Source organism: Oikopleura dioica, chromosome 2 (genome assembly GCF_907165135.1).
Source record: "Oikopleura dioica chromosome 2, OKI2018_I68_1.0, whole genome shotgun sequence".
In the NCBI taxonomy this organism is placed as follows: domain Eukaryota; kingdom Metazoa; phylum Chordata; class Appendicularia; order Copelata; family Oikopleuridae; genus Oikopleura; species Oikopleura dioica.
This window is the reverse complement of record NC_137292.1, coordinates 13,816,759-13,844,226: the sequence shown is the minus strand read 5'-3', so window position 1 is coordinate 13,844,226 and position 27,468 is coordinate 13,816,759. Positions and strand designations below refer to the sequence as shown.

Genomic DNA, 27,468 nt, shown 5'->3' with positions numbered 1-27,468 from the left:
TTTTGCATTAAAAATTGATTGTTATTGAATTTTTACAAGGTCGCTCGTTTTCGGAATTTTAAGATCCCTTGCGCGAAGGGATATCCCACGCGCGAAGGGATCGGCGCGATCCCTTTGTTTATGTGAGCGCTCCCTTCTCGTTGCCTCTCGCTGCGAGGCGATCCCTTACACCGTGGGATCGAAACGGCGCTGTGGCGCGCGATCCCTTCAAAATCCCCCGCGATTTGACACCCTGGCTAACACTCCTCTTTTGCTTGATATCATTTTCTACATTAATTTGTAAGTGGATTTATACTGTATCGATGAATGTATTCTCTAGTGTTTGTATCGCTGCATTTATAGAAACAACTATCGTGACAGAGGAGCTTCATTCTTCAGAAAAAACTGTCCCCGCGTGGGTTTTGGTTCCATCTAGTTTTAAGCCAATCAGAAGGTTCTATTTAGCCTACCGACCAATCAAAAATTTTATTGATGGAACCCAAAAAGATGCTCTTTGTCGCGAATATCTACCCTAGATTTCGAAACATTTTCACTGGAATTTTTTCCAGCAAGATGAAAAGTTTCAAGACCTTCTCAAATATCGACGATGGCCGAAGAGGGTGTTTGTACGATTCGCAAGAGACGCACAGTTTTATGGCTGACAGTATGTCTGGGCTGAAAGCAAGCGAGGTCAACTGCAAAATTACGAGACTGACATTTCAAGTCAGTCGCTTACGGAAACAGCTGCAGGTTTTCAAAGCATTTATCAAATCTTGAGTCAATAATTTTTATAAGCGAAAGTACGATGAAACGGAAAAAGAAGAAAACCTAAAAAATCTCCGAAAAGAAGTTGTGCGGAAAATCGACCAGTTTACATTTATCATTGCTTTTTTAACGCTCGCTGGAACAATTCTATACTACGATCATCTTCTTACAAGTCAATACCCACTAAAAGATGTGAAAGAGCACATCTAAGAAATTTTTGTTTTCTGTGATTGATTTAACTTGTTTAATAAAGAACATGGTTTTGATTGAATTTAAGCTTTTATTGGTTCATATTTGAAAATTCGCATCATTTCTGAACAGACATCTTCAATTTTCTTTATCAGCAAAATGTCTTCCTCGCTTAAATTATTTCGCCAGGCTTCGACGGTTTCTGTAGCGTTCCTGACAGTGCCATAGGCTTCACTGTTGTGGCTGTTAGTCGTGTGAGTAAGTTGCACCATGATTTTCTTTGCACTTGAAGATTGTGCGAAACCAGTGAAATCGTAAAGTCTCGTTGCTTCTACCACCGGATAAAGTGCCAGATCTTCGTATCGTATGTATGTTGTCCTCTTGCCAAACCAGTGGTCATCTTCAACCATCTTTTTCTGTTCTACTTTATATTCGCAATACTTCTTGATGCTCTCCAAGGTGACTGGGGTCTGTTCACGGTTGCAAATTTTGTTTTTTTACCTGATGTGAGCTTATGTGTCCTTTGTCTCAAAATTCGCAACTCTTAGCCTGTTCTTCAAGACGCTTTCTCGAGTTGAGAACAGCTCGTGGGTCTCGCACGTTGATGACGATTCGTGGATCGAGTTTATTCTGCGTCTTCGAAAACGCATATTTTAGTTTCTTCATGTCTTTGGTCCTCACTGTCTTGATCACCGGTGTGTGTCTTTCACACGCTGAGCGTGCCATCGAAATATCCACCTTTGGACATTTCGTGCATTTTACCGGATCATTTGAAAAGTCCGCCCAGCAAAAAGGTGGCTTGCAGAGACGAGCACTTTTGAACGCGAAAACGAAATCGCGGTGAGAACTCCAGTCGACCAATGTGTTTTCAATCTTCGACTCGCTCAAGCTCGCAAAATTGCAGCGGAAGTAGTCCATCAGCCAGTCAACCTAAGACGAAAATTATGTAAATATATTATCTTTTTAATATTTTTTACCTGCGTTGTCGAGTTCCACAGAACCACGTGATCAGGCTCAAACATGTAAAATGCGTCTTCGTGTCTGTTGAAAACCTCGCCCTTCAAAATATGAGTTGATTTCCGCCTCTACTAATTCGGTTACCGATAAAGTTGAGCCAGTTCGATAATCAGTTAAAAGCAGGGTCCGATAATTTGAGCTCACGCTAAAACTCCACGAAACAAAGCTTGAGAACTCAGTTTTTAAATTGGAGTTTTCAGAAACTCAGAGATGAGAGCTCGCATGAGAAATCAAATTTTGTGGTGGCGCTCGCGATCCACGAGCCAGTCAAGGCGGGGTGGACGATTTTAGTACGTGCGCAGCCTTACGCAACGCGCCTACGATATGCTGTGGCTGCGCCGACTCGCCGCCGGGCGAACCGGCGGGCCAATCCGCGCGCTCGCTAAAATGGAGTTTTTGAAAACTCATGAGATTTCCCTGCTCTCAAGCAAAATCTCAGAAAATCTCCAAATGATTTCTCAAGTCGAACTGAGTTCTCAATTTGAGAAAATCGAGAACTCAGCCAAAAATGAGTTTTATCGTGAGCTCAAATTATCGGACCCTGGTTAAAAGCAAGACGACTTTCTTTCTCTCCTCATCTCGCTCCTTTCCCTTTCCTGTTATAGCCATTCGGCTGAAATTTCCAAAATCAACTTCAACTTGGACATTTGTCGTGAGTTTCACAAGCCCGTGCAAAATCCAGACTCCTGCAACAACAAGAAAAAATTTCATGATAAATGTGAGAATGCTCTTCTGCGGCATTTTTTCTGAATAGTTATTTTTTTATTTCTCTTTTTTAACAGAAAGAGTCCCAGAAAGAAATTTGGCTAACCTTTTCAAAATTCTCTGCGGCGGTTTTTTAATTTTTATAATATCAGTTCGAGTCGTTTAGATTTTGAAGTGTGTTGATTTTTCGGGGGAATTTTGTTTTGCATTTTTAAGGAAATATGACAGATGAACTCAAAAGGAATGAACCAAAGAAAATAAAAATATAATATTTCCATTAAAGAAGTTGATTTTATTAGTTTTGTTAATTATCAAAAATATTCCAGCAAAAAGATTTATAATTCTTCGCCCATTTATTGTCAATCTACTCATTTCTTCGATTTATTTTTAATTTTCATGGCTATGCAATTTTCGGAAGGCCCAAACAGATTCAAACCCTTATTTATACATTGACATTTTGATTGAAATAACCGAAACAAAGGAGAGCAAGTCACGTCTGGAAATAAGTGTCCCCAGCATCCTTTCTTTTGAAGTAAAAAATAGATAGATATATTTGTTGTTTTTGCAGATAAATGAGTGTTAGTACATAATTTTGTTTCCAACAACGCTTTGGATGAAATCGATGAGATCTTGTTCCGGCGCGTTTTTGAATCCCTTGAGTTGATAAATTGCCACGCTTCCTTCCGAATCGCCAACGAGGATGGAGTTCGAAGTCGGGCTGAAAGCAATGCAGGTGAGGAAGAGGCCGGATGCGACGGGCAGCGAGAAGATTGGATCCAACGTCGAAATGCTCAAGTCCCAGATGTCGATTGCGTCGGCGGAAATGCTCGCTGCGATGTTGGGCGAATAAGGAGACCACTGAACTGCGCGGATGGGCTTTTGAGAGCATTGGATCGAGGTGATCGGCTCGTCGTAGCGACGCTGGTGCCAGAGTCGGATCGACCAATCTTCGGAACAGGAGATGAAAATATTCGGAATCGTCGGATGCCACTGGACGCCGTAGACTTGGCCCCGGTGGCCAGTGTAGCTGTCCAGCGTTTGCTCGTTGTAGCTGCAGCTGCATCGGTGGATCAGACCTTCTTCCGTACCGACAAGATAGCTGAACAGTGAAATTTAAGGAAAATATAAAGAAAATGGAACTTACGTGTTGCCGTCAGTTGGATGGAAGTTGAAAGAGGTAGCCGGTGAGAGCTGCGAGATGACAGCATTCTCCGTTTTGCGATCCTTTTTGAGCTTCTTATTCGAGGAGGTGCGCTTGACTTTGATGAGAATGATACTCTCGAAGCCCTTGCGGATCGTCCACTGAACTACTGTTCCGTCGGACGAGGTCGAAATCAACACTTCTTTTTTCTCCTCGGTTCCGCGCTCTCTTTCGGTCCATTTCAACGACCAAACGACGCCTTTAAAAATCATTCAGAAAAAAGTCAAAAATAAATCTTACCTAAATGTTTAGATTCACTATCAACCGAGTCGACAATTGGCTCATCCTTGTTCCTTGTAATATTGTAAATCAGAATGGTTCCGTTGGCAAGACCGACAGCGAGCAGATTCGGACTTGCAGAGCTGAAATCAACGGCCGTGACGCTATCTTGAAGGTGGAAGATGCGCTCTGGGTATTGCAAGTTTCTCATCGACCAGACGCACACGAGACCAGGACTCTTTGATGCTCCCTAAATAAAGAATATTATTCAACAATCTTTGTCAAAAATAAAACTTACCTTTGCTCTCTGGCTGTGACCATAACCAACAGCGACAATATCCGGATTGACCCTGTTGAAGGCGATGGAATTGACGTTGAAGCCCTTCAATTGCGCATCCTTAAATGACCACAGCCTGATCAGCCCGTGATCAAAGTCAGTCATATCCGACTCATCGTACGTTCGGTTGCCGTTCTGATCGAGGGGCACTAGCGAACGGTAGCGGCTTAGCTGGCTCTGGTGGATGTTCTGCGAGATTACGCGCTCCATCAGCAGTAATTTTGAGAAGAGATTTGGCGAGTTCAAAATTGCTAGAAAAATATTAGAATTTTTTTCGAAAACTGGGCTTACCGTCATGTCGTATCTTGATATCGTGTTTATCGACAATCTTTGGTCGGCGCTGAACGAGATTTCCTGTTGATGAGAGGTTGAAGCTTCCCGAGCTCTCAGAAGTAGTCGACGATGTATTCGATGTTGCCTGATCCGCTGGGACTTGTGCTTGAGGAACCAGCTCCGGCTCTTCTTCTTTGAAAAAGTCATCTTCTTCTGTTTGTGAATTCTGAAACAAAAATTTATTGGGAAAGCAAGTGTTTTACTTACAAATGCGTCCCATATTGCTGAGTTGGAAACTTGATTTGCCGTGTCGATCCTGTCAATTTTATCTGTCTCAGCTTCTTTGTGCTTGAGCGCATTGTTAAACGTCAGCATCGCCCGTGCCACGTACTTTTCGTTACCCGGCCCAGCTTCTTTCAGGATTTTGTCGTATCTATCGTTTTGCTCTTTCACCTGCTCCAGGTTCTCGTTTTCTTCAACAGCAGTGCCGATTACTTTGAAAATGATTTCTGTGTCTGTTTCCGTCAAGTTGTATTCGATATTCTAAAAGTTTAAAAGGACAATGATTTTCATCGAGAATTTACCTTTTTGAGCTCCTCTTCGGACAATTTAGGAGTTTCTTTCTTGTTTAGTAAGCTGATGGTTGAAGATTGTAAACTGCTGAGATTTGAGTGCTGGGAATTCGTCGGCGTGAGATTATCGGAATGGAAGGAAGACAGCAAACTGGCGTTGGAAATTAGCGTTGATGGAGATCCCAAGGACATAAGACTAAAAAAGGGTTGTGGACAGAAGAGGGGGGAATGAAGGCTTACCTTTTATTTGTTACAGACATACGGCGCATACTACTGTCGAGCAGCGATCTTCCGAAGATGCTGCTCCCGCCGCCGATGCTATTGGCAGAGATACGAGAGTTGGGCCCGTTGAAGACCGAAGTCATACTTTTGAAGTCGTTATCTTTGGCGTGGTCGAGGTCGGTCAGTTTTACTGCGCCGTGCTTTGTGTGCGCTTTGCCAGTGTAGAGGTCCTTTGGGGTCAGATTTTTGCCATGGTCGATGATCGGCTTGATATTCGCGTTACTCCGTTTGCATTCCAAATCCAACTAAAAAGGTATTAAGAATATGATTTCTTTGCATCCAGCTCTTTATATAACCCTCTTATCATTTTACATCTAAAAATTGATTTTGCGACTTACCGATTGCCCAGAGTAAGATTCGGATAAGTTGGTCGGAACGTTGCCGGAGTAATCGCTGCTCATAATACTCCGCCTGCGAGTTGACTTTTTCTTTTCTTCGAACTTCGCATTTCGGAGATTTTTCGTGACCATGGCGCTCCTTTTCTAACTTCTGACCGGATTGAAAACTTCATCGAAAACATTTCCGCGTTCTAGAAACAATTTTAACAAAATCATCCTTTTTTTAATGATTTCTTTCTGATGATTTTCCTATGTTAGGCAACACTGTTGATTCAGAATTCTTGCAATAAGAACAGAAAAAACTCCGACATCGTTTTTATTTCCAGCGGGCTTTATCGAAGCCGTTGCATTATCACATTTTTATAATAGGGACTTTTCTAACGAGAAACCACTGAATTTTAAATGCAGAGCCACTGATGATGAACTCTCTCAGAGACCGGAAATGAAAAAGAGCACAAGCAAATCATACTTCGTTCAATCTGAAATTTTCAAAAAGAAAAATGATTTTCAATGATGTTGTCGATAAATTGAAGACCGCTAAAAAGGTACTAATAGTTCTAAAATTTGAGAGAATAGAAAGAAGAAACATCAATAAATTCTTTAAGAAATTTTTCCCAGCTGTTTGGGGCTGTGTCGGCGAGATAACAGTTCCTCACTTTCGAGGGATTATTATTTCTCAATGGGTTCTTCTTTCAGGTTAATCTTCTATCTGAGTTTGATGAAAACATATTTAGTTCTCCTTCTTTTGACCATCATTGAGGGAATTCTCGCGGTCGATGGTCTTGGCCTGCTTGGCACCACTAAGAAGTCTTTTTTGTTGTACAACACTGGTGGTGTCGTCATTGGAATGATCGCTGCTGGATTCGGAACGAGCATTTACACTTCTCAAAACCAGGAAGGCCCGGATATGGCAGTGAAAAAGGCGCTGTTCAGCATGACGGTTTTGATTGAAAATATTGTTGAGGGATACTTTAACTACTAAATTAGTCCCTCGTGTTCATTTTCGCTCTTCTTGGAAATATTGGACTCGATTTACTTGCAATAATTGCCGGATCCATTGGATATGTCGACCCTTTTAGAGTCATCAATTTTATTTTCAATATCGCCCTTTTCTTTCTAGTTCTCGTTACATTGATCATGCAGGTATTGCTTCTTTTGTGAAGCGATATTTCGATGATTTTAGACCTGCTGCGCCTGGAACAAAAACGACGCCAAATGGATTGAGGAAAACTTCGTCGAAAAGGATACTCTTCAGGAGCCAACTGACGCTCAAGAAGACGAAACTAAAGAAGAAGCAGTTTGATTTTCGGCTCGACACAATTTTTGGAGTTAAGAAGATTTGGAGTAAGCTAAAAGGAGCAACTTTATTTTCCGGAGATACTCCAAATCGGAGCCAAATTTCAAAGCCGATTTTAAGGGTGTTGCAGAAATATTTAAGGGTATCTGAATAGCTCAAAAGAAAGCCCGGGCCCCGAGGCGCGTTTTTGCCGGGGTTTGACAGGGCCGGGAGGCCCTTAACACCCTTAAAATCGGCGTTGAAATTTTGCTCCAATTTGGAGTATCTCCGGAAAATAAAGTTGCTCCTTTTAGCTTACTCCAAATCTTCTTAACTCCTAAAATTGACCATAGCCTTGATTTTCTTGTTTCCCTGCTGAATCGATCATCATCAATTTAACTATATACATGTACACGCATCTTACATGCTGCATGTAGAAAAATATATTATTTGAATAAATTAAACAGAGTTGACAGCATGTTTTAACAATTCAGTATCTTATTGATGATGAACACGGCAATAAAAAGAGCAACTAAGAGGGCAACTAAGATTTTGATTCTCAAAGTGCGGTATTACCGGTAATATTTTATTGCTTCCTCCTTGCAGTTGATATTATAAAAAAGTCTGATTAGCAAATTAGGGTCAAATACATCAAGGTTCCTAATCAGCAACTATTTAAAACACGAGTCCCCCTGAGAATAACTAAAAATAAGAAAAAAAAGAGAAAAATGAAAATTTCAAATTTGATTTTTGGAGCAGTTGTGTTCGCTGACGATACATTCGCTGGTAAACGTGCACTTGATAGAGGAGCTAGGTAGGAGTCCTACCGTAGGACTACTTTTTTCTTTCAATAATGAAACTCATTTTTAGACCGGATATGACTGCAGTCGATGGTGTCAAATGTCCAAGAGGAGGAAGGTAAGTTATTCTCAAATCTTCTTTGATTCATGACTAAATTGATCTATAGAATACTTAGCCTATGGTCAATTTCAGGAGTTGAGAAGATTTGGAGTAAGCTAAAAGGAGCAACTTTATTTTCCGGAAATACTCCAAATCGGAGCAAAATTTCAAAGCCGATTTTAAGGGTGATGCAGAAATATTTAAGGGTATCTGAATAGCTCAAAAGAAAGCCCGGGCCCCGAGGCGCGTTTTTGCCGGGGTTTGACAGGGCCGGGAGGCCCTTAACACCATTAAAATCGACTTTGAAATTTTGCTCCGATTTGGAGTATTTCCGGAAAATAAAATTGCTCCGTTTAGCTTACTCCAAATCTTCTTAACTCCTAAAATTGTGTCAAGCCGAATACTTACCCTCTTACATGAACTTTAATATAAAAATAAAACTCAGAAAAAAAAAACATTTTCAAGACCGCCGATGGGTGGAATGTGTATTCCCAACGACACAATCGAAACTCCCGTCGTGACCGAAAATATCGACATCGACGGAATCACCACCATTGATACTACTGTAGATCCTCTTAATGGACAGGGAACCACGTCTCGACCACAGAATGGACTTCCAGAATCAACTGATTCTTTGACGACAACCTCTCGACCTGCACCACCATCAACGACTTCACCGGAATCAACTACCAGCGACAAAAAGACGACAACTTCTCGACCCGTACCACCACCACCATCGACGACTCCAGCGGCAGAAAGTACAACCGAGAAAAAGACAACAACCTCTCGATCCGCACCACCACCACCATCAATGACTCCATCGGCAGCAAGTACGACCGAAAAAAGACGACGAAACCTGTTGTGCCAGTTACTCCGATCGACAATGGCAACATAGTCAACACTGATGAGCCATCTTATTCTGGAGTCAGTTCTGATGAACATCCATTTTGGTGGATTCTGCCGCTTACCTGTGTTGGAACCGGAACTGTTCTATGTAGGGTATCTTATAGTGGCCACTCAGTTGACATTTTTAGTGGGTCTTTCAATCTACGCATGTCATAAGAAGGCTTCTCCCCCTGGTCCTCAATATCTTCCAGGACAAATCATCGGTCAAGAATCAACCCTGACAAAATGTCCACCAGCAGAAAACAGCTTTCCCAATGGAACTTCGTTAGTTCCAACGATTCAACAACAACAAACCTTCCAACAAGTCTCCATGACTCAACAATCAGCATAAACTTCGATTAAAAAAAGCTCAAAAATACATCAATAAATAAATAATAAGAGAGTATTTCATCATGAAGGTGAATAAACATGAAAGAAAAAGAACCAATCGACAATTGTTCATCAAAAACGGAAATAAGAGTACAAAAAGAGCTCTAGAAAAAAATTCAACCGATAGATTTGAAAAATTTTTTGGCCAAACCTTGCCGGTAGTCAACTCTTTGCATTAAACTCTTTCACAAAAATTTTTAACGGTGAGATTTCTCGCAAATGGCGATTTTCGACGAAAAAGTGGGCAAATTTAGTCAAAAGTCGCGCGAAAATGTTGATTTTCTCCGGAAATCTCTAGAATTCTAGAGCCAAGAAATGAAAACAAATCTCAACAACAACCTCGGCTGATGATCGAAATTCCGGAGAAATTGGGGCTTTTTCGTCCATAAAACACAACCCATTCATCAAATTCGTCTTATTTAGCTACCATCCGATAGTCCGCGTTTTGCTCTTTCCGATTCGCTAAAAATCTCGAAGAAATTCGTCATCTTCGTCCTTTGCCGCGCCTTGGAAGTTTGAAAAATTCAGCTTCGAGTTTTGCAAAAATCTCTCGAACGCGAAATTCTAGAAACGATTTTTCGCCGCGGAGTATAAAAGCGCCGGAAAAGTGAAAAACACTTCATTCTGAATTGCTTTACAAGCTAAGAAAGAAGTAACAACATGCGAGAGTGCATTTCCATCCACGTTGGTCAGGCTGGTGTCCAGATCGGTAAGTACTTTTGGGTTTTGAGGGAATAACTTTTCAGAGAAGGGAAACTTTTTAAAGTATAAAATAGAGAAATCAAACTCGGTATTCTACTAATTATTTCTCTTGCCAATCACTTTTGATTACTAATTATCACAGCAAATTTTATCAAGATAAATCAGCAAATTAAGGTTAATTAATTAGTACTAAGAGTAAAAATTCTCCATTTCGTTAATTTTTGTGTAAATGATTTTCTCCTCTTTTTAATCCTCTTCTTCAGGTAATGCCTGCTGGGAGCTTTACTGCCTCGAGCACGGTATCCAGCCCGACGGCCAGATGCCCTCCGACAAGACCATCGGTGGTGGTGATGACTCCTTCAACACCTTCTTCTCCGAAACCGGCGCTGGCAAGCACGTCCCCCGAGCTGTCTTCGTCGATCTCGAACCCACCGTCGTCGATGAGGTAAGTTCTTGGCTTCTACACAAGTTTAGAAAAAGTATGACGTCCTTCCCTGGCTTTCCAAGGTTCCGGTTTGGGCGTCAGCTTCACATTTGGTTCCATAGGAACTCAAATTTTCGAAACTAGTCAAGTACTAACACCAAATCTTTCAGGTCCGAACCGGTACCTACCGACAGCTCTTCCACCCCGAGCAGTTGATCACCGGCAAAGAAGATGCCGCCAACAACTACGCCCGAGGTCACTACACCATCGGTAAGGAGATCGTCGACCTTGTCCTCGACCGAATCCGAAAGCTCGCCGACCAGTGCACTGGTCTCCAGGGTTTCCTCATCTTCCACTCCTTCGGTGGTGGTACCGGCTCTGGCTTCGCCTCCCTCCTCATGGAGCGACTCTCCGTCGACTACGGCAAGAAGTCCAAGCTTGAGTTCGCCATCTACCCCGCCCCCCAGGTCTCCACCGCTGTCGTCGAGCCCTACAACTCCATCCTCACCACCCATACCACCCTCGAGCACTCCGACTGTGCTTTCATGGTAAGTCCAAAACAAATCTTGTTCTAGAAAAACTTGAAATTTCAAAATCGGAGCTTTCGAATTTTCTCCGTTACCGAATGCTTCCTTCTCCATTCTAACTCATCTTTTCAGGTTGATAACGAGGCCATCTACGACATCTGTCGACGAAACCTCGACATCGAGCGACCTACCTACACCAATCTTAACAGATTGATTGGTCAGATCGTCTCCTCCATCACCGCTTCCCTCCGATTCGACGGTGCCCTCAACGTCGATCTTACCGAGTTCCAGACCAACTTGGTCCCCTACCCCCGAATCCACTTCCCCCTCGTCACCTACGCTCCCGTCATCTCCGCTGAGAAGGCCTACCACGAGCAGCTCTCCGTCGCCGAGATCACCAACGCTTGCTTCGAGCCAGCCAACCAGATGGTCAAGTGCGACCCCCGACACGGTAAGTCTTTGAAATTCAAATCTAGCTTAATTTATCTTATTTCGCTAATCGCAAAAATATCCTTTCCTATCAAATTCTAACCCTTCATTTTTAGGCAAGTACATGGCTTGCTGCATGCTCTACCGAGGTGACGTTGTCCCCAAGGACGTCAACGCCGCCATCGCCACCATCAAGACCAAGCGAACCATCCAGTTCGTCGACTGGTGCCCAACTGGCTTCAAGGTCGGTATCAACTACCAGCCACCAACCGTCGTTCCCGGTGGTGACCTCGCCAAGGTCCAGCGTGCCGTCTGCATGTTGTCCAACACCACCGCCATCGCCGAGGCCTGGGCTCGACTTGACCACAAGTTCGATCTCATGTACGCCAAGCGAGCCTTCGTCCACTGGTACGTCGGAGAAGGTATGGAGGAAGGTGAATTCTCCGAAGCCCGAGAGGATCTTGCCGCCCTCGAGAAGGATTACGAAGAGGTTGGCGTCGACTCCGTCGAAGGCGAAGCCGAAGAAGGTGAAGATGAGTACTAAACACTCTCACCCCTCCCTTTCAAACCTTTTTAATTCTGTTCCCTCTTTACTGTTCTGCTAGTTCTTTCTTGTTCTTTTAGTTCAATAAAGGGGGTTATATAATTAATTTTCCCTATTGTCTCTTTTTTTGTAGTTCTTGCGGTTTGATGTGTAGTTGGAGTTATAGCTAAGCTGAGAAAGGTTTGAAAGTAGTGCTGGATTATGGAGATTTATATCGTGCTATAAACATGGCGGGTGGATAGAGGTTACGCTGGTTATCATAAAAGATAATTTATTTTGAATAAGAACTTGTTTCTTACTATCAGAACACTCTTTTCTTGAAGATACTGCCACAAACAACGCAAAAGCAATTTACGACTTTTCCGAAGCGTTAACTAAATTTTACGATTGCAGACAACCTTTCCCATTTAATCTCACAGATCGAGAAAAGGTCTCATTCCTCTCTCCCCTTGTTTTTTTCGAATACGAAATGGAGGACCTACTAGAGAATCCAAAAAAAGTAACACCGAGGTTACTATTCGAGCTCTATACTTTTAATTACCAGAGAACATTGTTCGAGAAATTACTCAATGATAAAATAGATGATGCCATAAGACAAAATAATCGCCAAAAGAAAGTCAAAAAAGATGTTGAAGGTAATTTAGAATATTAATTCCGCTGACTAGCTCAAATAACTGAAATACCTTCTTCAATAATTCATTTTAGCTCCACCGCAAGCTGCGCCAAATACACCAAATCTTTCTATTTTTGTCGAATTGTTAAACATTTTCGATGAAAAGCTTCTTTCGGACAATTCCTTTTTTGAGACCAGACGTCAAGAATGGGTTAGAGCTCCTGACAAGCCGATTATGGACATGGAATGGATCCTTCCCGAAAACTGGAAAGCTGAGGAAAAGGCCTTTCGAGAAGGAGAGAACGAAGAAAGAGAAGAGGAAGATCCTCCTGAAGAAAAATGCGGCAGAGCATTTGTCGTGCGCGAGCTGGCGATGTGGAGCTGCCTTTTTAACCGATGGGAGCTTGTAGATACAATCCGAGATCACGTGAAGGAGCAAGAGAGCGTTTCAAAAGACGCCAGGTGTTCTGAAGAAGATGCAGGAGAAAATCTAGGAACAGTTCTTGGGGTTGAACTTGGCATTGCATTTCTCATTCACAACTGCCGCTTGGTCACCGAAAAGTACATCACTTTATCAGAACTGCAGAGCTCGTACAAAGAGCAGCAGGAAAAAATTGAGGAGTACACTGTTGAGCTGATAACTTCATGCTACGAGATGGACTACGATCAGTGTCTTCTTTTGATCAGAATCGAGAATCGACACTGGGGAAAGAGGACAGCTCTTCAGCTGGCAGAACAAGCTCGTCTAGGTAACTTCATGTCAACAGACGCTGTTCAAGACTTGCTTGACAAAATTTGGACTGGTGGACTTGAACCAACCACGAATTTTCGCCTTGCTATGTGTTCAGTCTGCCCGTTGTTAGTGCCATTTTTCATGAAGCCCTCAAAAGACCCGTACATTGACAGGATTTCCTATATGAAGTCGGGCTTCTTCTGGGGCGGCAAGCAAGTCAAGAGCTTGGGAATGTCCACAAATGAAGAAGACAACCCAAGGCAAAGTCTGAAAGCAATAAATATCTCATTAATCGTAAATGATACGACCTAGACTTATCGCGGAAGTCTAATTGCCAATTAAATTGACAGACTTTATGAAAGCAAATTGATGGTGATTTCCAACTTCTGCACGTCACCGCTCTATTGTTTCATCATTGAAGTCGTTTCCTACCTCGCCTTTCTTGGCCTCTTTGCTTACGTTATTCTGCTAAAATTTTGCATCCGAATTACTTTCTTCGAATACCTCCTTATGATTTGGATGGTCAGTATTCAACTCGAACGAATTAGGAAGTTTATAGCAATAGCGGACAAGACAAAGAGCGAAAAGATACGACTCATGTACCATGACACTTGGAATATTTTATACTTCCTTGCGATCGCTACATTCTTGGCTGGCATTATTCTCAGGGCAAGCTCAATCGTTTCCTACGAGGATATTTATTTGATCAACATGAAGTCCTTTGAAAATCTCCCGAATAAAAAAATCAACCTTTACAATACGTCGAGCTGGGAGGACTTTCAAGATAAATACAAATTTTCCGTCATCTCTTCCTTCTTTTCGAATGCCAACAATCCGCTTTACACAGAAATGTCTCCGGAAGCAAAAAAATTCGTCGAAGACAACTACGGAATCTACCCCTTTGAATACATCAACGGCATGGAAGACCATCCGGCATCACTTAATTATTGCCCACTTCATATCCTCGAGAACTCTTCATTCGAAAACCCGAAATTCTTGAAGTGGGCGCAGATCTTCTACGGCATCACTTACCTAATCATGTGCATGGCTGTTCTTCACTTTTATGATATTCACAAGCTTTTGGGTCCCTTGGCGATCTCTATTGGAAGAATGATGCGCGATTTGATGATGTTTATTTTTATTCTTGCAGTTTTCCTTGTCCCGTATGGTGTCATTACTACAGCTTTACTGTATCCGAACGAAGTGAGACTTGCTGATTGTATGGAGGGCATCTTCTTCAAGCCAATCCTCAATCTCTACGGAGACCTGTTTCTCACAGAATATACCAACTACGAGTTCAACAGCGAGCTCGACGGATGCGTGGAGGCAGAAGACATTCGGTCCATCGAAACTGAAAACGATCTGTATTCGGGCTTCGACTTTGTCCGAGTTACTCCGATAATGAAAAACTTTACACACGAATGGGAACGCGACATCAAATTATGGAACGAATGTTCTCCTGAGCACATGACTCAGATTACTGCTTTTTATTTGACAAATTACGATTGCAATTTCGGAGAAGGCTCTAGCACAAATACTACTTCTTCTGGAACCATTGAGTGTTCCTTCTTAGAGGTAAATTTAACCGAGCAAGCTTTTGATTGACTCGTATTTGAAGAGCAACGAAGCAAACGCTACAGAGTTACCTCCTGTCTCACTGACGGCGATTTTCGGTGATTGCTTCAGCAAAGTTCGCGTCTTGCGCATCTCGAAGGATGAAATCGCAAAATTTAGGCCTTTGCTACCAACTGAAAGCAAACGAGATTCTGACCAAAGTGGTGACTTTGATTATATGTTTCAAGACTTCGAAGGTACTGACATGGAGAATTACGAGTACTTTGTTTTCAGGAAAAGACGAAAATGAAATTAAAATCATTGAAATTTTGATTTTTTTTCGAAAATTTTTTGTCTAGCCAATTTATATTCGCCAATAAAGCCCATTTATGGAGGAAGATATTCTGAATGCTGAAAATGACCCAGCGAATAAAGACCCCAGTGACAGCCAAAAAGCAGCGATGGAATTGTACAAAGCAATCGGCAATCACATAAATACACCCGTGGAAGGCCTTCACATTTTTCCAACACAGGATGTTTACAAATTCGAAAATGAAGAAATCCCCGTTTCAGATCGATTGGGCGAAAGTATGTTACCTTTGAAAAATATTGCTAAAAATGAGTTTAGCGGAGTGGAAACTGGATGTCTTTCATAGACGCGTAACAAAGGGAGTGAAGCTAACATTCAATGATCTGCTGCCAAGTTGTTCTGTTGATGAGAAAATCGATCCTTGTACTTCAAGCAAAAAACAGCCAGTTGTACTAGCGGCGATGATCGTTTACTCTTTCGAGAACGGTTAATAATGATCATAGGGCTATTTGTCAATTTTATTGTTTCCCAACCGCAAAACAGACAAACGACGCTTCAACTACACAAATCCCAATTTCATGAGCAACATTCCAGCCGAAGGATCCAAGAACAAGAATCAAAAGCTCCAAAACTTCAAAACCCTTTACTTTCCCGAGTACCCCGATGACAAATCTGTGGTGCGAAAAGATTTGACATCGGAAATGCTTTTGCTAGAATATTTCCACGACGATGATGTCGACTATATCTCGGTTCAGACAGAAAGTAATCTTTGGCGATTATTGGTGTTAGTATTAACTGAGTCGAATTTTAGCAGAAGACGGAAAGACGGAGAAAGAAACTGCAGTTATTCCTCAAGGAATTGTTCATCAAAAGACACTCTTACTCTTTTACGCGAAAAATTCAGCAGATGTCCAGGTTTGGAAGATTTTATCGCCTTGGTTTCAATTTCTCGCAAATCTTTTCAGAACGATATTTTGTGAATTCTTTCTTTCTTGGCGTTTATATGATGGCTGCGAATGTGATGCTTATCAATCTTCTGGTAGCTCTGTTTGCGACTACGTACGAGCAGGTCCAAGAAGACTCGGACAAGATCTGGAAACTCAACAGATTTGATCTCGTCATGGACTACTGGGGAAAGGACCCGATCCCAACGCCACTAATTCTCGTCTACCATGTCTTATTGTTGATCAAGTACATTCGTTTCTCGTTTGGCGAAAAGAAGAGCAGGCGAACGACGATTGTTTGCTGGCCTCGTATACCTGGCGATCACGCTGTAAATTTGAGGCAATTTCCGGTGAGATTCTTGAGCGTACCAATTATTTCTAGCGCTCTCTTTCTTTAGCTGAAAGTATATCCTCCGACAGGAAAAGACTCAGACGCGAAGAACTCCATCAACTCGCTAAAGCACAACACGATTGATTCCTTGATCAACAACCTGATTGACTTCGAAAAAGTCGAAGTTGCTACTGCCAAAGAAAAGGTAACAGACTCAGTCCACCTTCAAACTGCTCATAATTGAAACCAAGGAGGATGAAAACGAGGAGCCAAAAGAAGTGATGCGACAGATGAACGAAAAACTCGAGCGATTGAGAGCAAGCGTACTCAAGCTTCAAACAAGGCTGAGAAAGAAAAACAAGGATGAATAAAATTAATTTTGCTGCGCTTTTTTCAAGTTCTTTCTTCAAAGTTTACGTAGAATAAATACTAGCTGTAGATATACCACACAAAATGACAAACCTACCTCTGAGCCTACCTTGAAGTCTTTATAAAAATGTCGCCATATTTGGCGACAATTTTCGAGCACAGCCAATCGAAATGCTTGGTATTCGTAGTGGTGGCGCTCCTAGGGATTCGAGCGAAAATAATCGGTGTTTTGATCCAAGGTCGATATTTAATTAATTAGATTTGTCTGCTTCATCAGGGCCGGTTAGCTCAGTTGGTTAGAGCGTCGTGCTAATAACGCGAATGTCGCGGGTTCGATCCCCGTACTGGCCATTCTTTTGCACTTTTTGTATTAAATTATATAAATTACACAGTCTGCATAAAGTTCAGCAATGAAGAAATAAAGTATTGTGGGTCGTCGACGAAGCAGTGTTTGCCGGATGAGTAGAAGATCTTTTTTGACGAGTTTGGCATTTTGGCGAGGGTGCGCGCGTCTTGCTCGCCCGCGGAATCGTACTCGCCGAAAAGGATTAGCGTTGGAAGGGGAAGCAGCGAAATCTCATCAAGAGAAAACCTCTTGACTCCGTCTAAAAGGCCAAAGTAATAAAAAAAACACTGAAAACGGAGTCTCAAACCTGGAGATATGGGAACCCAGCCTAGCGCGTTCTCTGCTGCATGAGATTCGAATATAAAAGGCAGAAAATATTCGCCCGAGTATCCAGGCGTCACGGCGACAAACTCATCAAGTTGAAAAAACTTGACGATTTGCTCCATAAGTCTGATTCGTCGCGCATCGTCGTCGATGATGGGAACTTTGTCGGAACCGCCATATCCAGGAAGATCGATTGAGATCGAGCGGTATCCTTTTTTTTCAATCGTTAAACAATTATCTGGCGTGTTAACATTAATTTACCATTTTTCGCGAGCTCGTGAATTACGCCGAGTTTTAACCACATGTTGGATGAGTACTGCATTGAGTTAAAAAGCAAAATTATCGGTCGATCGCCCTGGCCCTTGACTTGTGCATCCAAGAAATAAACTTGACTCTAATTAACAATTAACAACAATTCAAACCCCCTGTTTACCTCTTGAAGCTTCGCAAAATCACCAGAAATGTAAAGTCCATACTCTGGATCTTTCTCCAACAGCCCTACAGTATGTATCGAAGCGGAAATCTTCTTGAGGTAGAGTTCTTTTATCTTTTCAATTCCCGTTTGCTTCAAAATTTCATGAAGCAAAGCAAGGCCCGTCAGGAAAATGGTCAAAAAATAGATAATGGTTTTGGGCTTGAGCTGAACTGGATTCATGGCGGATTAGGTGGATGGAAGGGCAAGTTTACGGACGCATTTCTCTGGCGAAATAATAAGGTTTTAGTATTTTCAGCGGGGTTAGAATCGAAGCCCCGGGGCAAAAGAAAATGCATTGGGATGAGGGAACAACACCGGGTAGGGATCCTGAAATCTGTTTTGGGTGTGTTTGATCAAGGTAATTTTTAAAATACCAAAACAGCAACTTGCTCAGGTAGCAATTTTCATAAGATTAAAACCGTTTAATTAACACATCATTTTATACCGTAAAACTTACACTATGTACACAATACATAAATAAGGGAATCATACGCTATTTGTACATAAATTATGATTCTGAAAATATAAGACTCGCAATATCTAAGATAAAAGCTGACAATAACTGTCTTTAAAATAAAATCAGCGCGTAAGGCAACAAAATAATTTATTTATCTGATCCGATTTGCTTTTTTTTTATTCTCTATCGCACCACAGAATACACGCGATTATCTTTTTATTCAGTTGTTTTTTTTTAGTTTAGGATAATGTCTTTTTCATCAGGTATTTTTAGGAGACTTTCTTTCCAGAGCGTTTTCAGAGGAATACGAATATTGCTACAGAAATGATTTGCTCAACGAAAAAGCTGCGAATTTTGGTAATGGATCTTTCGACGAGGTCATTAGTAGCATTATGAAGAAAAAACAATATGTCGATCCTAATGTCATTATTTATGGTGAGATTTTTGCAAGATAAATGACGACTTTTCTATTCTTTTTATCAGGTTTAGCAGCAGTTTTTGGTATCAGTGGGAGTTCAACAATTTTGTACATTACTCTAACGGAGCAGATAAAGAGGCCTTCGTCGATATATGTAAGGACTATTCGTTGCTTTTTCTGGCTTTTTCAGACAGTTACTTGTAGATCATCAACTTGATGTTTACAGACTTGATATTCTTATTCTTGCTTCCGATGAAAATGGATTATCGTCTGCGAAAATCGTGGAGATTCGGCTATTTCGGCTGTTTGATAAATAATTCCGCTACAAATGTTAATTTACTGGGTAAGATCTTCAAGTCTGGTTCTATGACTGCATTTTTATCTATCAAAGTGTCGATATTCCAGCTAATGGTCCTTTCCCTCGACAGAGTATTAGCGATTGTCCCGATGAAAAGTACCAAGATGATCAATATGCTACAGGTATTCAGATGGTAAATGGTAAATATTTAATACCGATGTTCAGAATAGACGAAAAACGCCTGGTTTCGCCATAGTAGTATGCATATTTATATGGATACTGTCACTTCTCGTCGTGTTTCCTTCGATTTTAGCAACTCGACTGGAGCGCCAATACGCTGGAATATCATGGGATTGTGTTCAATGCTAGTTTATTTTATGCATCACAGATTTAGTGAAAGAATAGGTAGCGTTCTTATTCGAACACTTGTTAGCTTCCAGATACGCAGATGTGCACTGAAGACTGGTCAAGCGATAATGATTTCAAGGACCTTGATTTCAGTACATGCATAATCTGCGATCATCTTCCTTCAAATTGCACAGAAAAACAAAGTCAAAACCTAGACCGTTACAGCTCCTTGAGTGCAGAAACGTGTGTGGCGAAATACGGAAAAGTAGGTTTACAAATATCATGACTACGGCTCCCTGAGTCCGCTACCCTAGCGGACTTTCGTTTTATCGTCATTATTTTAGGCGGAGCTTTCGAACTTCAAATCCGACAGTTGTTTTTGTCCACGACCAGTCAAACAGAAACGATTCTATTTTGGGCTCTTTATTGTTGGGTACATCATTCCTCTGATAGTCATTGCGGTTTCTTACATAACGATTTTATGGGCATGTTCTCCTCTATGATTTCGTTTTCAGAGCTAAATGAGGCAGAGAGAACACGCATAAGATTGTGAAGCGATCAGAATCAAAGTTGAAAGGACTAAATAGTTCTTCAAAACTAGCATATACGGTTATCGCTCTCTTTCTGAGCTTTCTCATTTGTTGGACACCATTTCAAGCGCGAAATTTGCTCGTCGTTTTCAGGAAGAGTATTTTCACTGGATAAAAATTGCATTCGTCGATCACGGTTTTGATATTTCTCAAAGCATTTCTCCCGGACGACGATTTTGCGCGATATTGAGTAATCTTTCACACACTCTAGTTGCCCTTAATTCGGTTGCGAATCCAGTTGTGTACGGATTTATGAATGGCAATTATCGAAAGTCGTTAAGAAGGTAAGCAAAAGAATCGAGCATACAGATAAATGAAGCAATCATTCAGCATATGGAGAAAAGCCTATAGAAAAATCACGGGCCAACATGCTCCGAGAACAACGATTTTCATCAAGCCAAAGAAAAGCGTCGTTGATTGCAAATTCGAAGTGTACAAAAACCACCATCAATCGATCGACGTAACAACCAGCAGTTCTTTTATTTGAAAATAATTCCTGCTCATTTCTGTGTAAAATCAGGACTCATTCATTAAAGCGATTGACAGATCTTTATTGAAGTTTTGTAGCTTGCACAAATACTATTTTGGTGAAGATAACAGTACTGCTCTGGTGGTTCAAAATTTTTGGATGTGAAGAAGTGATAAAATAGGTTTTTAAACGAAGAGAAAATGCTCTATTTTTGGACGAAATAATCGTCATCATCGTTGACAGCCTCCTCCTTGACAATGATTTCTTGCACCGTATAGGTAGGCTTCTTTTTGATTGTCACAGGGCCAGTTGTGCCTGAAAAGTGAGGAGAGGGATTCACTACTGAATTAATTACCGAGTATTGAGAGAGGCTTGAACTTGATTTTACTCAAGACGGACGGACCGGCTAATTTCACTTTAATTTTTGGTTGTCCTTGTATCATGATTGGTTTTCCCTTGATTGGCATCTTTGCAATTATCTTGGGGCTTTTCTTCATTTCCGGCGGCTCTAAAAGCGACCTTGAAAGAGGAATATCGTCATCGTCGATAAATTCCTCCTTGAAGGTGATTTCTTCTTCCTCGTGAATCTCTTCTTTCACGCAAATTTCGACGCTTTCAGAAGAAGTTGGTGGAGGCGTTTTCGCAGGAGTAGTGGTGGAGGATTTAAAGACTGGTCTTCGCAAGAAATCTTTAACGCCGTGTTTGTGAAACTCAGAGTTTTCGATCATTTCTAACCCTTGTTCGTTAACTTTTGCCAAGATTTCAGGAAGTCGGGGGTCATCTCTGTGAGCAAGAGAATTCAAGTGTGCCAGTAGCGAAACCTTGTTCTTGAAAAGGCTGATCAAGGCCTTGTCATGAAATTTAGATGTATCGATGCCACCATAACAAAGCTCGCACCACCATTCCTTCTTATCTGAAGAAGCATTTGAAGTAGAGAACGAAGGGCGTACTGTAGGAAGGGATCCATTCGCAGTCATGTTTGGGATTTCGGCAAACTCAGATTGCCGTATTTCAACTTTTCCGTTTGGTGGATGATTTGAGAAATTTTCCTTTGCCTTGGCAATGGCATCTTGAAGATTTGGATTGTCTTTGTGAACGATTGAGTTGAGGTGATTGAGAAGCGCGCCTCTTGTCGGAAATATTGTCTCTGGAATTTTCGTTGTCGAGCTCCCAGCCAATTTTAAGCGATCGTTGTAACACAGATCACATGGATGTCTCCTGGACATTTCGTGTTGTGAGTTGATGTGGAGCTAGTTGATAATTCTTTAGCGATAGTGAATTGTGGTTAAATTACCATGAGACTCTGCTTCGACTTCAACTTTTTGCCGCAAATATCACAGTGATAGTTGAACTGATTCTGATGAAAGTTCTGGACGTGGCGTTTCAAATTTCCACTAAATTTGGAATTAAGACGCGTTTCAGTGTAAATCAAGCTTGTAATTGTTACTTACGAATGATGGAAGACTGCCTGGCATAGATGGCATTTCACAGTCTTCTTTGTCACAAATTTCGAATTTCCATGAACCTTCAGCACGTGACTCTTGAGAGCGGATTTGGTGCCACATGTTTTGCCACAAAATGTACACTCGAATTCTTTGATTCCCATGTGCACTGTTTTTATATGAACTGAATAAGGAATTATCTGATTACTGATCGCAAAGGCTAAAACGAACCTTGAAGGGATTGGTTTTCAACAAAGTCCTTGTTACAAATTTCACATTTGAATTGCTTGCCGCCACCGTGGGCAATCTGTCGATGTCGTCGCATGTTCCCCTGCGTAGTGAATCCTCGGGTACACACGGGACAGAAGAATTTCTTTGGATTCGCGCATTTGGCAGTTTGTGGCCCCTCCGTGACCCACTTTCTCTGTTCTTCTACTAACTCAGCTTCTTCTTGAGGAGTGTTAATGTCTTCTGTTTCTCCAGAATTGACGTAGAAGTCATCATCAGTTGTGGTCTTGAAGCTATCGTCAAGATCAGAGCTTGGATTGCGACTTGTACAGACGGAATTCGGCGTCTTCAACGAGGAAGAAAGGGAAATGTCGTCATCATCGGAGTCCATAGAAATGTCTTGCAGATTATCACTTTGGGAGGTTAGGAATTTAATATTTCTCTTTCGAAAATATGGTGGATGAATTGCTAAATTAACCGTATTCCTTTTGTTCATTCTGCTAATCTCGAGTTTATCTCTTCAGTTGAGCATGATGCAGTGGACGCTAAGTCTAGAAAAAACTGCTTGTCGATAGTTTTTGTTACGATTTCATGACAACTCGGGGAGCGCAATTCAACTCGTATCGAGCGGCGGAGATTGAACGGCTATGACGTCGCCCGCGGAGCGTTGCGGATTGGACGCGCCCCGAAACGCCTCGCGAATCCTCATGGTCCATTACTCATGGCGCCAGCCACTGCTTCTTTTTGCTCTCTACTGCGATCATTTATGCTTTCAGAACTTCATGCCACATGCGTATCATCCTGCTTAAAGGGCAGTCAATTGAGTCCACTTTTATGACACAAGGTGAAATAAAAGATTAATTTAAAGTTTTCTTGAACTAATTTATTTGGAACATACTGGTCAACCTGATCAAACTCGACCAGTATTAGGTTTCCAGCAGGAGCAGGGGGAACATTTTCATTAGATTTGGTATTTTTGGTTAATTACAGTAGTGTTCCAGCTGATAGAAGAGGGAAGTGAAGAGAAAGAGAGAGAAGGGGTAAATTACAAAACAGTATGAAGAGAGGCATTCCACAGAAACATGGCAAATCTAATTGAAATTTTGGCACATGTAACAGTTTTTTGTAGAGCTGCTTTTTTGTTGTTTCATGAAGATAGTTTTTTGAATGTGAGAATAAAAATAATAAATACAGTTTTAGACTAATCTTGTTAGAATTGAGTACAATCGAAAAACAAAGAACCAGTGATGTAAACGCGTTATTTTTTAAATAAATTCTGAGTCGGATAGTAAAGATGGAAGGCTGTCGTTGGTACTTGAATTAAGACGGTAAATGAAGAGCTGAAGTTATTGTCAGCTCTCGGAAATGGCAGTTTCGAGTTTGAGAGGAGCGGCATCGTCGGAGAGTGTGTCCAGCTCGATCACTTTGGTCTGGATTTGCACGCCGCCTTGGACGTTATTCTAAACCTAGCGTAAATAAACAGTTAACGAAGAACATATTCAGTCATATCAAAATTAGCAAGGTTAATCAATCCGAATGGCTAACTACACAGCTGGTTAGTTTCTGTCTGATCCTGGGACTCCTCAAAAGATAGAACTTACGGCTGGTAATGTTGAATCATCCATCATATAATAGCTGTCAGACTAGAGGTAGTATTCGAGTAAATTTACAATCATGATTTTTAAAATCTATCAATCGAATTTGAGAATAGAGATTAGGGCTATTTACGATGTCAGAGTGTGCTTACCTCTTTATCAATTGAACTATTGACGCCTATCGAGCAATTGTGACGTTCTAACGCTGCTCGCATTTGTGCCAGCTTCGCTCTGTGTCGTAAACAATCTTCCTCGATTTGCTTATTTTCTTCTTTGAGTTCCTAAATCCTTGCTTTAGAAAGATATCAACAGTGAGATGCCTTACATTAGCTTTGTACTCTAGGCTGATGATCCACTGCTTTTTGCGTTCCCTGCACCTAGCAGCGGCCATCCTGTTTCGTTCCAAAAAGCGTCTTCTTTTTGGATCCAACTCGTCATAATTTAATCTCGGTCCTCCGCGTTTCCCACTAGAGCACTCTGCTCCTGCTTCTTCTATTGCTCGTAGGGATTCTTTTGATAAGTGAACAACGTTGCTCAGGCCATTCATCGAAGGCCTAAGGAGGGGTTATTAGATTTACTTCGTCTCGTAAACCTGTGCGTATAAGACGGTCTTGTATAATTTCTTCTAGAAGATTGACCGTTCTCATCGTCTTGCTCGTTTTGGATGTATTTCATCGTCATTCCAGTGCTGTTTTCGATTTTCTGTCCATTCGATTGTTGGATGACTTTCTACGATTGCAGGTTGAGATTATGGACAGACAGAGTTGAGATTTTACCTGTTGTGTTTGAAGTAGTTGCGTGCCATTAGCTGTCTGAATGATTTGTGCGCCCTGTGGAATGCTTGGATTCGGAGTGTTGATAATTTGAAACTGCTGCCCGTTCTGGTTGATGATCATCTGTTGACTTGACGGAATCACGACTGGCTGTGGTGAGGCGACGAATTGAATCTGCGGAGAAACCATCACACATTGAGTGTAAGGCGGCGGGTTGGCTGCAGTTGTTGGTGTGGCTGCTTGTGCCACGGTCGTCGAACTGAAAATATTTTGAACACGGTTCGCAGAAGCCTTTTAGCGCAAAAATGTTTCGTTGCAAAGCCTTTTATACTCGATGAAGCTAGCTGTCGCTTCTTAAAATGCCAAACTTTATCCGTTTTTACAACTTTGCTATGAGTAAGAGAAGCAGCGTGTGAAATCAACAAGGACTCACGGTTTCTGGGCAGAAGTCGTCACAATCCCACTTGAGTCGATTTGTTGTGTCATCACGAATTGTTGCTGGGGTTGAATGCTTACGTGTTGGATGGCGCCTGTATTCGGGTCCTGGATTTGCATCACTTGCGGCTGCGTCATGAAGATTTGGCCGCCGCTACCCATGATTAGCTGCCCTCCCATGTTTCCTCCAGCAGGGACGAAGACATTGTTTGCTAGATAGAATCATTTAGTTAATGATAAGTAACAGAAAGAGAAAGGGAGAGCGATACATTTAAATAGAAGAAGGAGATAGATACACCAACATTGATACACCGAAAGAAAAGACACAAACCTCGTTTCAGCCATTCTAGAGTGAAAGAAGCTTGTGTCTCATCCAACACCGAAAAGTAAACGGTGATACTTACCAAGCTTGTAAGTTGTTGGCTGTTGCATAACTACGAGTTTACCCCCCTGGCCGGCTTGGGCGGCCATCTCGGGCGATGCCATCACTATGCGTGTACCTGGAGTGGCCATGGGCTGCGGGATCTGGACAAGCATTTGGCCAGACGCAGTGGGCAACATTTGGAACTGGGGTTGAGAAACTCCCTCCTGGCCTGCTATTGAGTTTATCGTTGTTGTCTGCACTTGGATCATCTCTTCACTTCCAACAGGATCGGGCCGCTAATAGAATAGTAAGCAAAATTGCTTGAATAAAATAAAAGATGTCGATAACAACTGACGAGGTTTCCTTAGGAAGTTCAAGTTTTACCTTGAATTTTTCAGAGGAGGTCTCAATTTCCTCCTCATCGACGATTTCTTCGACAAATTCATGATCATTTTCGTCCTGTGAGATAGTTTCATCGACTGTATCCAACTCCTGGACGACTGGCTCATTTCCACTCGCATTCGCCGCCGGACTTTGGCTTGAAGAAGTCGATTGCTTGAAGGATTTGTCGAAGGGGTTTGGATGCGTTGAGTTTGCTTGGGATTTGCTTGTTGCTTCTGTTGATGCTTCGTTAGTTTCAGTATTGGTTTGTTGCTGCTCGTTGGTGTCGCTGGGGAAGAGTTCGCTTGCCAGTTTGATGAATTTTGTTGGGGTGGGAGTTTGGTCCACAGGAAGTACCTGAAACAAGCAATAGTAATAAGCTTTTAATTGGCATTTCTAAAAAGGTTGCCAACCCAGATTATGAAACGATGGTAATTATAAATTTGCAGAAGAATATTTACATGATAAATTCTTTATTTACGCTGTAATTAAAGAATTTGCCAATTCTTCAGTTTTAGTTTCAGATTCTTCTTTGTTTTTTATTTAAGCCAGTGTGGTATCGTTGAAAGAAAAAAGTGTGGTAAAAAGAGACTCTTTAGCGCTAGCTAGAATGGCTCAGTCATTACTACCCCCGTTGGTTGGATGATTAACTCGCTGCTTCATGCAAGGGGCGATTATTCATCTCTTTTTCATAGTAAAGCCAGTAACTCACCTGTGCTAAACTGTTCGTGGCTCCGTTAATAGAGTTGAGCTTCAGGAACTTGGGCGGATTCTTCTCGACTTCGTCTTCATCCCGTTTCTCTGTTTTTAGACTTGTTTCTACCATTTTGAAGCGGATTCTAGCGCCTTTTCGAGCGGCTCCCCGCGGCTGGGGTGATTCTAGCCGGCTTCCGCCACTATGGGGAGGAGAAGAAGACCCCTTTCTCTTGAATAAGAGTCTTTTTGAAAAGCACTAAGGCCGTCGTGAAATGAGTCGTTGAGAATGAGCCACAGCAGCGGTGAGCGATCGGCGAGGAGTCAGGTAGGTGACGTCACCAGCCTACCTGACTCATCCAATTACATTAGCCATAGCGTGATACAACACAAGCCACACCGCCGCCCACTCACCACACACGAAAAAATACACAGAAAAAGAAAAACACACAAAAGAAGAAAAAGAGCTCAACGAGCAAAATGTTTTTATGGCCGATCCTGGAAAATTCGAATTCTCTCGTCTTTAATAATCCTTACTGTCAGTCGACTTCTACTAAACTGTTGATGAATATGGCAACATTCTCTTCGTAGATGAAAGCATTTTGTCTTTTTTGAAGGAGTTCACTATTCAATTTTGAATTAGTTAAAACTTAAATCTCGTCGAAAAAAGTCAAAATGCTTAGCGCACGAGATATTCCCAACCGGTCACCCATGTAAGTACTAACCCCGCCCGTCGTAGTTTGACTTCAGTGATCGGACGAGAACTGGTTTATTCTACGCGGTATGACGCTAAGCGAGGGAGAGCACAAAAAGACCGTTTATAAATCGATTCTCAGAAGTTCTCAGTTTCCATTGAAAGAAGTTTCTTTTCTGAGGTTTGAGGTTTGTAAATTTTATTGTAAAATACAAAATGTAAGAAAAAAAGAAAGAAAATAGAAAAATAAAACTCTAGGAATGTAGGAGTTCTAAGGCAGCGTGAATGTGGAAAATGGAATCTTTTGAGGAGTCTTCTTCGGAATAGATC

General features: G+C 41.7%; 10 protein-coding genes, 1 non-coding gene and 1 pseudogene across 15 annotated transcripts; 6 read left to right on the top strand and 6 right to left on the bottom strand.

Moving 5' to 3' along the window:
- Positions 1 to 1,016: 1,016 nt before the first annotated feature.
- Positions 1,017 to 2,143, bottom strand: LOC145698408 (carbohydrate sulfotransferase 5-like). Its single transcript, XM_081775612.1, has 4 exons — positions 2,035 to 2,143; positions 1,911 to 1,991; positions 1,483 to 1,863; positions 1,017 to 1,403 (listed from the first exon to the last, which is right to left on the bottom strand). The coding sequence occupies exons 2-4, from the start codon at positions 1,953 to 1,955 to the stop codon at positions 1,017 to 1,019; spliced, it is 813 nt and encodes a 270-aa protein (XP_081631738.1). The 5' UTR covers positions 1,956 to 1,991; positions 2,035 to 2,143.
- Positions 2,144 to 3,215: 1,072 nt separating this feature from the next.
- LOC145700350 (dynein axonemal intermediate chain 4-like) lies at positions 3,216 to 6,015 on the bottom strand. Its single transcript, XM_081777600.1, has 9 exons — positions 5,878 to 6,015; positions 5,498 to 5,784; positions 5,270 to 5,453; positions 4,953 to 5,228; positions 4,704 to 4,911; positions 4,374 to 4,663; positions 4,097 to 4,325; positions 3,800 to 4,055; positions 3,216 to 3,754 (listed from the first exon to the last, which is right to left on the bottom strand). The coding sequence occupies exons 1-9, from the start codon at positions 6,007 to 6,009 to the stop codon at positions 3,235 to 3,237; spliced, it is 2,382 nt and encodes a 793-aa protein (XP_081633726.1). The 5' UTR covers positions 6,010 to 6,015; the 3' UTR covers positions 3,216 to 3,234.
- A 355-nt stretch (positions 6,016 to 6,370) lies between these two features.
- LOC145699703 (uncharacterized) lies at positions 6,371 to 7,214 on the top strand. The gene is made up of 4 exons (XM_081776970.1): positions 6,371 to 6,422; positions 6,483 to 6,573; positions 6,612 to 7,020; positions 7,061 to 7,214. The coding sequence occupies exons 1-3, from the start codon at positions 6,378 to 6,380 to the stop codon at positions 6,857 to 6,859; spliced, it is 384 nt and encodes a 127-aa protein (XP_081633096.1). The 5' UTR covers positions 6,371 to 6,377; the 3' UTR covers positions 6,860 to 7,020; positions 7,061 to 7,214.
- A 2,674-nt stretch (positions 7,215 to 9,888) lies between these two features.
- Positions 9,889 to 12,060, top strand: LOC145700358 (tubulin alpha chain, testis-specific). The gene is made up of 5 exons (XM_081777612.1): positions 9,889 to 10,037; positions 10,294 to 10,475; positions 10,625 to 11,002; positions 11,114 to 11,432; positions 11,527 to 12,060. Exons 1-5 carry the CDS (start codon positions 9,989 to 9,991, stop codon positions 11,952 to 11,954), a joined length of 1,356 nt encoding a protein of 451 aa, XP_081633738.1. The 5' UTR covers positions 9,889 to 9,988; the 3' UTR covers positions 11,955 to 12,060.
- Positions 12,061 to 12,386: 326 nt separating this feature from the next.
- On the top strand, positions 12,387 to 13,631 carry LOC145698407 (uncharacterized). Its single transcript, XM_081775611.1, has 3 exons — positions 12,387 to 12,589; positions 12,660 to 13,560; positions 13,613 to 13,631. Exons 1-3 carry the CDS (start codon positions 12,424 to 12,426, stop codon positions 13,629 to 13,631), a joined length of 1,086 nt encoding a protein of 361 aa, XP_081631737.1. The 5' UTR covers positions 12,387 to 12,423.
- A 38-nt stretch (positions 13,632 to 13,669) lies between these two features.
- LOC145698406 (uncharacterized) lies at positions 13,670 to 15,164 on the top strand. The gene is made up of 2 exons (XM_081775610.1): positions 13,670 to 14,875; positions 14,919 to 15,164. Exons 1-2 carry the CDS (start codon positions 13,670 to 13,672, stop codon positions 15,162 to 15,164), a joined length of 1,452 nt encoding a protein of 483 aa, XP_081631736.1.
- Positions 15,165 to 15,240: 76 nt separating this feature from the next.
- On the top strand, positions 15,241 to 16,878 carry LOC145698820 (transient receptor potential cation channel subfamily M member 2-like). The gene is made up of 6 exons (XM_081776040.1): positions 15,241 to 15,442; positions 15,483 to 15,926; positions 15,976 to 16,079; positions 16,130 to 16,458; positions 16,507 to 16,644; positions 16,691 to 16,878. The coding sequence occupies exons 4-6, from the start codon at positions 16,168 to 16,170 to the stop codon at positions 16,808 to 16,810; spliced, it is 549 nt and encodes a 182-aa protein (XP_081632166.1). The 5' UTR covers positions 15,241 to 15,442; positions 15,483 to 15,926; positions 15,976 to 16,079; positions 16,130 to 16,167; the 3' UTR covers positions 16,811 to 16,878.
- Positions 16,879 to 17,085: 207 nt separating this feature from the next.
- On the top strand, positions 17,086 to 17,159 carry TRNAI-AAU (transfer RNA isoleucine (anticodon AAU)). The gene has a single exon. It is a non-coding gene; the product is annotated as a tRNA-Ile (tRNA).
- Positions 17,160 to 17,162: 3 nt separating this feature from the next.
- Positions 17,163 to 18,240, bottom strand: LOC145698730 (putative protein-lysine deacylase ABHD14B). The gene is made up of 4 exons (XM_081775942.1): positions 17,912 to 18,240; positions 17,740 to 17,872; positions 17,462 to 17,689; positions 17,163 to 17,413 (listed from the first exon to the last, which is right to left on the bottom strand). Exons 1-4 carry the CDS (start codon positions 18,131 to 18,133, stop codon positions 17,193 to 17,195), a joined length of 804 nt encoding a protein of 267 aa, XP_081632068.1. The 5' UTR covers positions 18,134 to 18,240; the 3' UTR covers positions 17,163 to 17,192.
- A 2,365-nt stretch (positions 18,241 to 20,605) lies between these two features.
- LOC145700353 (uncharacterized) lies at positions 20,606 to 23,003 on the bottom strand. Its single transcript, XM_081777609.1, has 5 exons — positions 22,207 to 23,003; positions 21,985 to 22,159; positions 21,828 to 21,927; positions 20,889 to 21,783; positions 20,606 to 20,848 (listed from the first exon to the last, which is right to left on the bottom strand). The coding sequence occupies exons 1-5, from the start codon at positions 22,697 to 22,699 to the stop codon at positions 20,739 to 20,741; spliced, it is 1,773 nt and encodes a 590-aa protein (XP_081633735.1). The 5' UTR covers positions 22,700 to 23,003; the 3' UTR covers positions 20,606 to 20,738.
- A 68-nt stretch (positions 23,004 to 23,071) lies between these two features.
- On the bottom strand, positions 23,072 to 26,785 carry LOC145700351 (uncharacterized). 5 transcript variants are annotated; one of them, XM_081777603.1, is made up of 10 exons: positions 26,464 to 26,785; positions 25,755 to 26,108; positions 25,411 to 25,666; positions 25,005 to 25,218; positions 24,575 to 24,830; positions 24,397 to 24,527; positions 24,124 to 24,352; positions 23,951 to 24,079; positions 23,805 to 23,846; positions 23,072 to 23,663 (listed from the first exon to the last, which is right to left on the bottom strand). In XM_081777603.1, the coding sequence occupies exons 1-10, from the start codon at positions 26,575 to 26,577 to the stop codon at positions 23,556 to 23,558; spliced, it is 1,833 nt and encodes a 610-aa protein (XP_081633729.1). In that variant the 5' UTR covers positions 26,578 to 26,785; the 3' UTR covers positions 23,072 to 23,555. The 5 variants fall into 5 exon arrangements, with proteins under 5 accessions (XP_081633729.1, XP_081633728.1, XP_081633731.1 ...); XM_081777602.1 differs by having other exon boundaries at positions 24,391 to 24,527; positions 26,464 to 26,779; XM_081777605.1 differs by having other exon boundaries at positions 24,391 to 24,527; positions 25,507 to 25,666; positions 26,464 to 26,770.
- A 335-nt stretch (positions 26,786 to 27,120) lies between these two features.
- LOC145700854 (5S ribosomal RNA) lies at positions 27,121 to 27,239 on the bottom strand (annotated as a pseudogene).
- Between the last annotated feature and the right edge of the window lie 229 nt (positions 27,240 to 27,468).

Excerpts from the sequence above, each read along its gene's own strand:
- LOC145698408 (XM_081775612.1), bottom strand. The coding sequence starts at position 1,955 with ATGTTTGAGCCTGATCACGTGGTTCTGTGGAACTCGACAACGCAG. Across the intron at positions 1,864-1,910 it reads TGTGGAACTCGACAACGCAG|GTTGACTGGCTGATGGACTA; the intron begins GTAAAAAATATT and ends TTTTCGTCTTAG. Across the intron at positions 1,404-1,482 it reads GAAAGCGTCTTGAAGAACAG|ACCCCAGTCACCTTGGAGAG; the intron begins GCTAAGAGTTGC and ends AACCGTGAACAG.
- LOC145700350 (XM_081777600.1), bottom strand. The coding sequence starts at position 6,009 with ATGGTCACGAAAAATCTCCGAAATGCGAAGTTCGAAGAAAAGAAAAAG. Across the intron at positions 4,326-4,373 it reads GTCACAGCCAGAGAGCAAAG|GGAGCATCAAAGAGTCCTGG; the intron begins GTAAGTTTTATT and ends TTCTTTATTTAG. Across the intron at positions 3,755-3,799 it reads CATCCAACTGACGGCAACAC|CTATCTTGTCGGTACGGAAG; the intron begins GTAAGTTCCATT and ends TTCACTGTTCAG.
- LOC145699703 (XM_081776970.1), top strand. The coding sequence starts at position 6,378 with ATGATTTTCAATGATGTTGTCGATAAATTGAAGACCGCTAAAAAG. Across the intron at positions 6,423-6,482 it reads AATTGAAGACCGCTAAAAAG|AAATTTTTCCCAGCTGTTTG; the intron begins GTACTAATAGTT and ends AAATTCTTTAAG. Across the intron at positions 6,574-6,611 it reads TCAATGGGTTCTTCTTTCAG|TTCTCCTTCTTTTGACCATC; the intron begins GTTAATCTTCTA and ends AAACATATTTAG.
- LOC145700358 (XM_081777612.1), top strand. The coding sequence starts at position 9,989 with ATGCGAGAGTGCATTTCCATCCACGTTGGTCAGGCTGGTGTCCAGATC. Across the intron at positions 10,476-10,624 it reads AACCCACCGTCGTCGATGAG|GTCCGAACCGGTACCTACCG; the intron begins GTAAGTTCTTGG and ends CAAATCTTTCAG. Across the intron at positions 11,433-11,526 it reads CAAGTGCGACCCCCGACACG|GCAAGTACATGGCTTGCTGC; the intron begins GTAAGTCTTTGA and ends CTTCATTTTTAG.
- LOC145698407 (XM_081775611.1), top strand. The coding sequence starts at position 12,424 with ATGGAGGACCTACTAGAGAATCCAAAAAAAGTAACACCGAGGTTACTA. Across the intron at positions 12,590-12,659 it reads AGTCAAAAAAGATGTTGAAG|CTCCACCGCAAGCTGCGCCA; the intron begins GTAATTTAGAAT and ends AATTCATTTTAG.
- LOC145698406 (XM_081775610.1), top strand. The coding sequence starts at position 13,670 with ATGGTGATTTCCAACTTCTGCACGTCACCGCTCTATTGTTTCATCATT. Across the intron at positions 14,876-14,918 it reads TTGAGTGTTCCTTCTTAGAG|AGCAACGAAGCAAACGCTAC; the intron begins GTAAATTTAACC and ends TCGTATTTGAAG.
- LOC145698820 (XM_081776040.1), top strand. The coding sequence starts at position 16,168 with ATGATGGCTGCGAATGTGATGCTTATCAATCTTCTGGTAGCTCTGTTT. Across the intron at positions 16,459-16,506 it reads TAAATTTGAGGCAATTTCCG|CTGAAAGTATATCCTCCGAC; the intron begins GTGAGATTCTTG and ends CTCTTTCTTTAG. Across the intron at positions 16,645-16,690 it reads TTGCTACTGCCAAAGAAAAG|GAGGATGAAAACGAGGAGCC; the intron begins GTAACAGACTCA and ends ATTGAAACCAAG.
- LOC145698730 (XM_081775942.1), bottom strand. The coding sequence starts at position 18,133 with ATGAATCCAGTTCAGCTCAAGCCCAAAACCATTATCTATTTTTTGACC. Across the intron at positions 17,690-17,739 it reads TCACGAGCTCGCGAAAAATG|GATACCGCTCGATCTCAATC; the intron begins GTAAATTAATGT and ends TTGAAAAAAAAG. Across the intron at positions 17,414-17,461 it reads CTGGGTTCCCATATCTCCAG|ACGGAGTCAAGAGGTTTTCT; the intron begins GTTTGAGACTCC and ends TTGGCCTTTTAG.
- LOC145700353 (XM_081777609.1), bottom strand. The coding sequence starts at position 22,699 with ATGAACAAAAGGAATACGGTTAATTTAGCAATTCATCCACCATATTTT. Across the intron at positions 21,928-21,984 it reads CAGGCAGTCTTCCATCATTC|TGGAAATTTGAAACGCCACG; the intron begins GTAAGTAACAAT and ends TTCCAAATTTAG. Across the intron at positions 20,849-20,888 it reads CAAGCCTCTCTCAATACTCG|GCACAACTGGCCCTGTGACA; the intron begins GTAATTAATTCA and ends CTCACTTTTCAG.
- LOC145700351 (XM_081777602.1), bottom strand. The coding sequence starts at position 26,577 with ATGGTAGAAACAAGTCTAAAAACAGAGAAACGGGATGAAGACGAAGTC. Across the intron at positions 25,667-25,754 it reads CCTCCTCTGAAAAATTCAAG|CGGCCCGATCCTGTTGGAAG; the intron begins GTAAAACTTGAA and ends CTATTCTATTAG. Across the intron at positions 25,219-25,410 it reads GCCAACAACTTACAAGCTTG|CAAACAATGTCTTCGTCCCT; the intron begins GTAAGTATCACC and ends GATTCTATCTAG.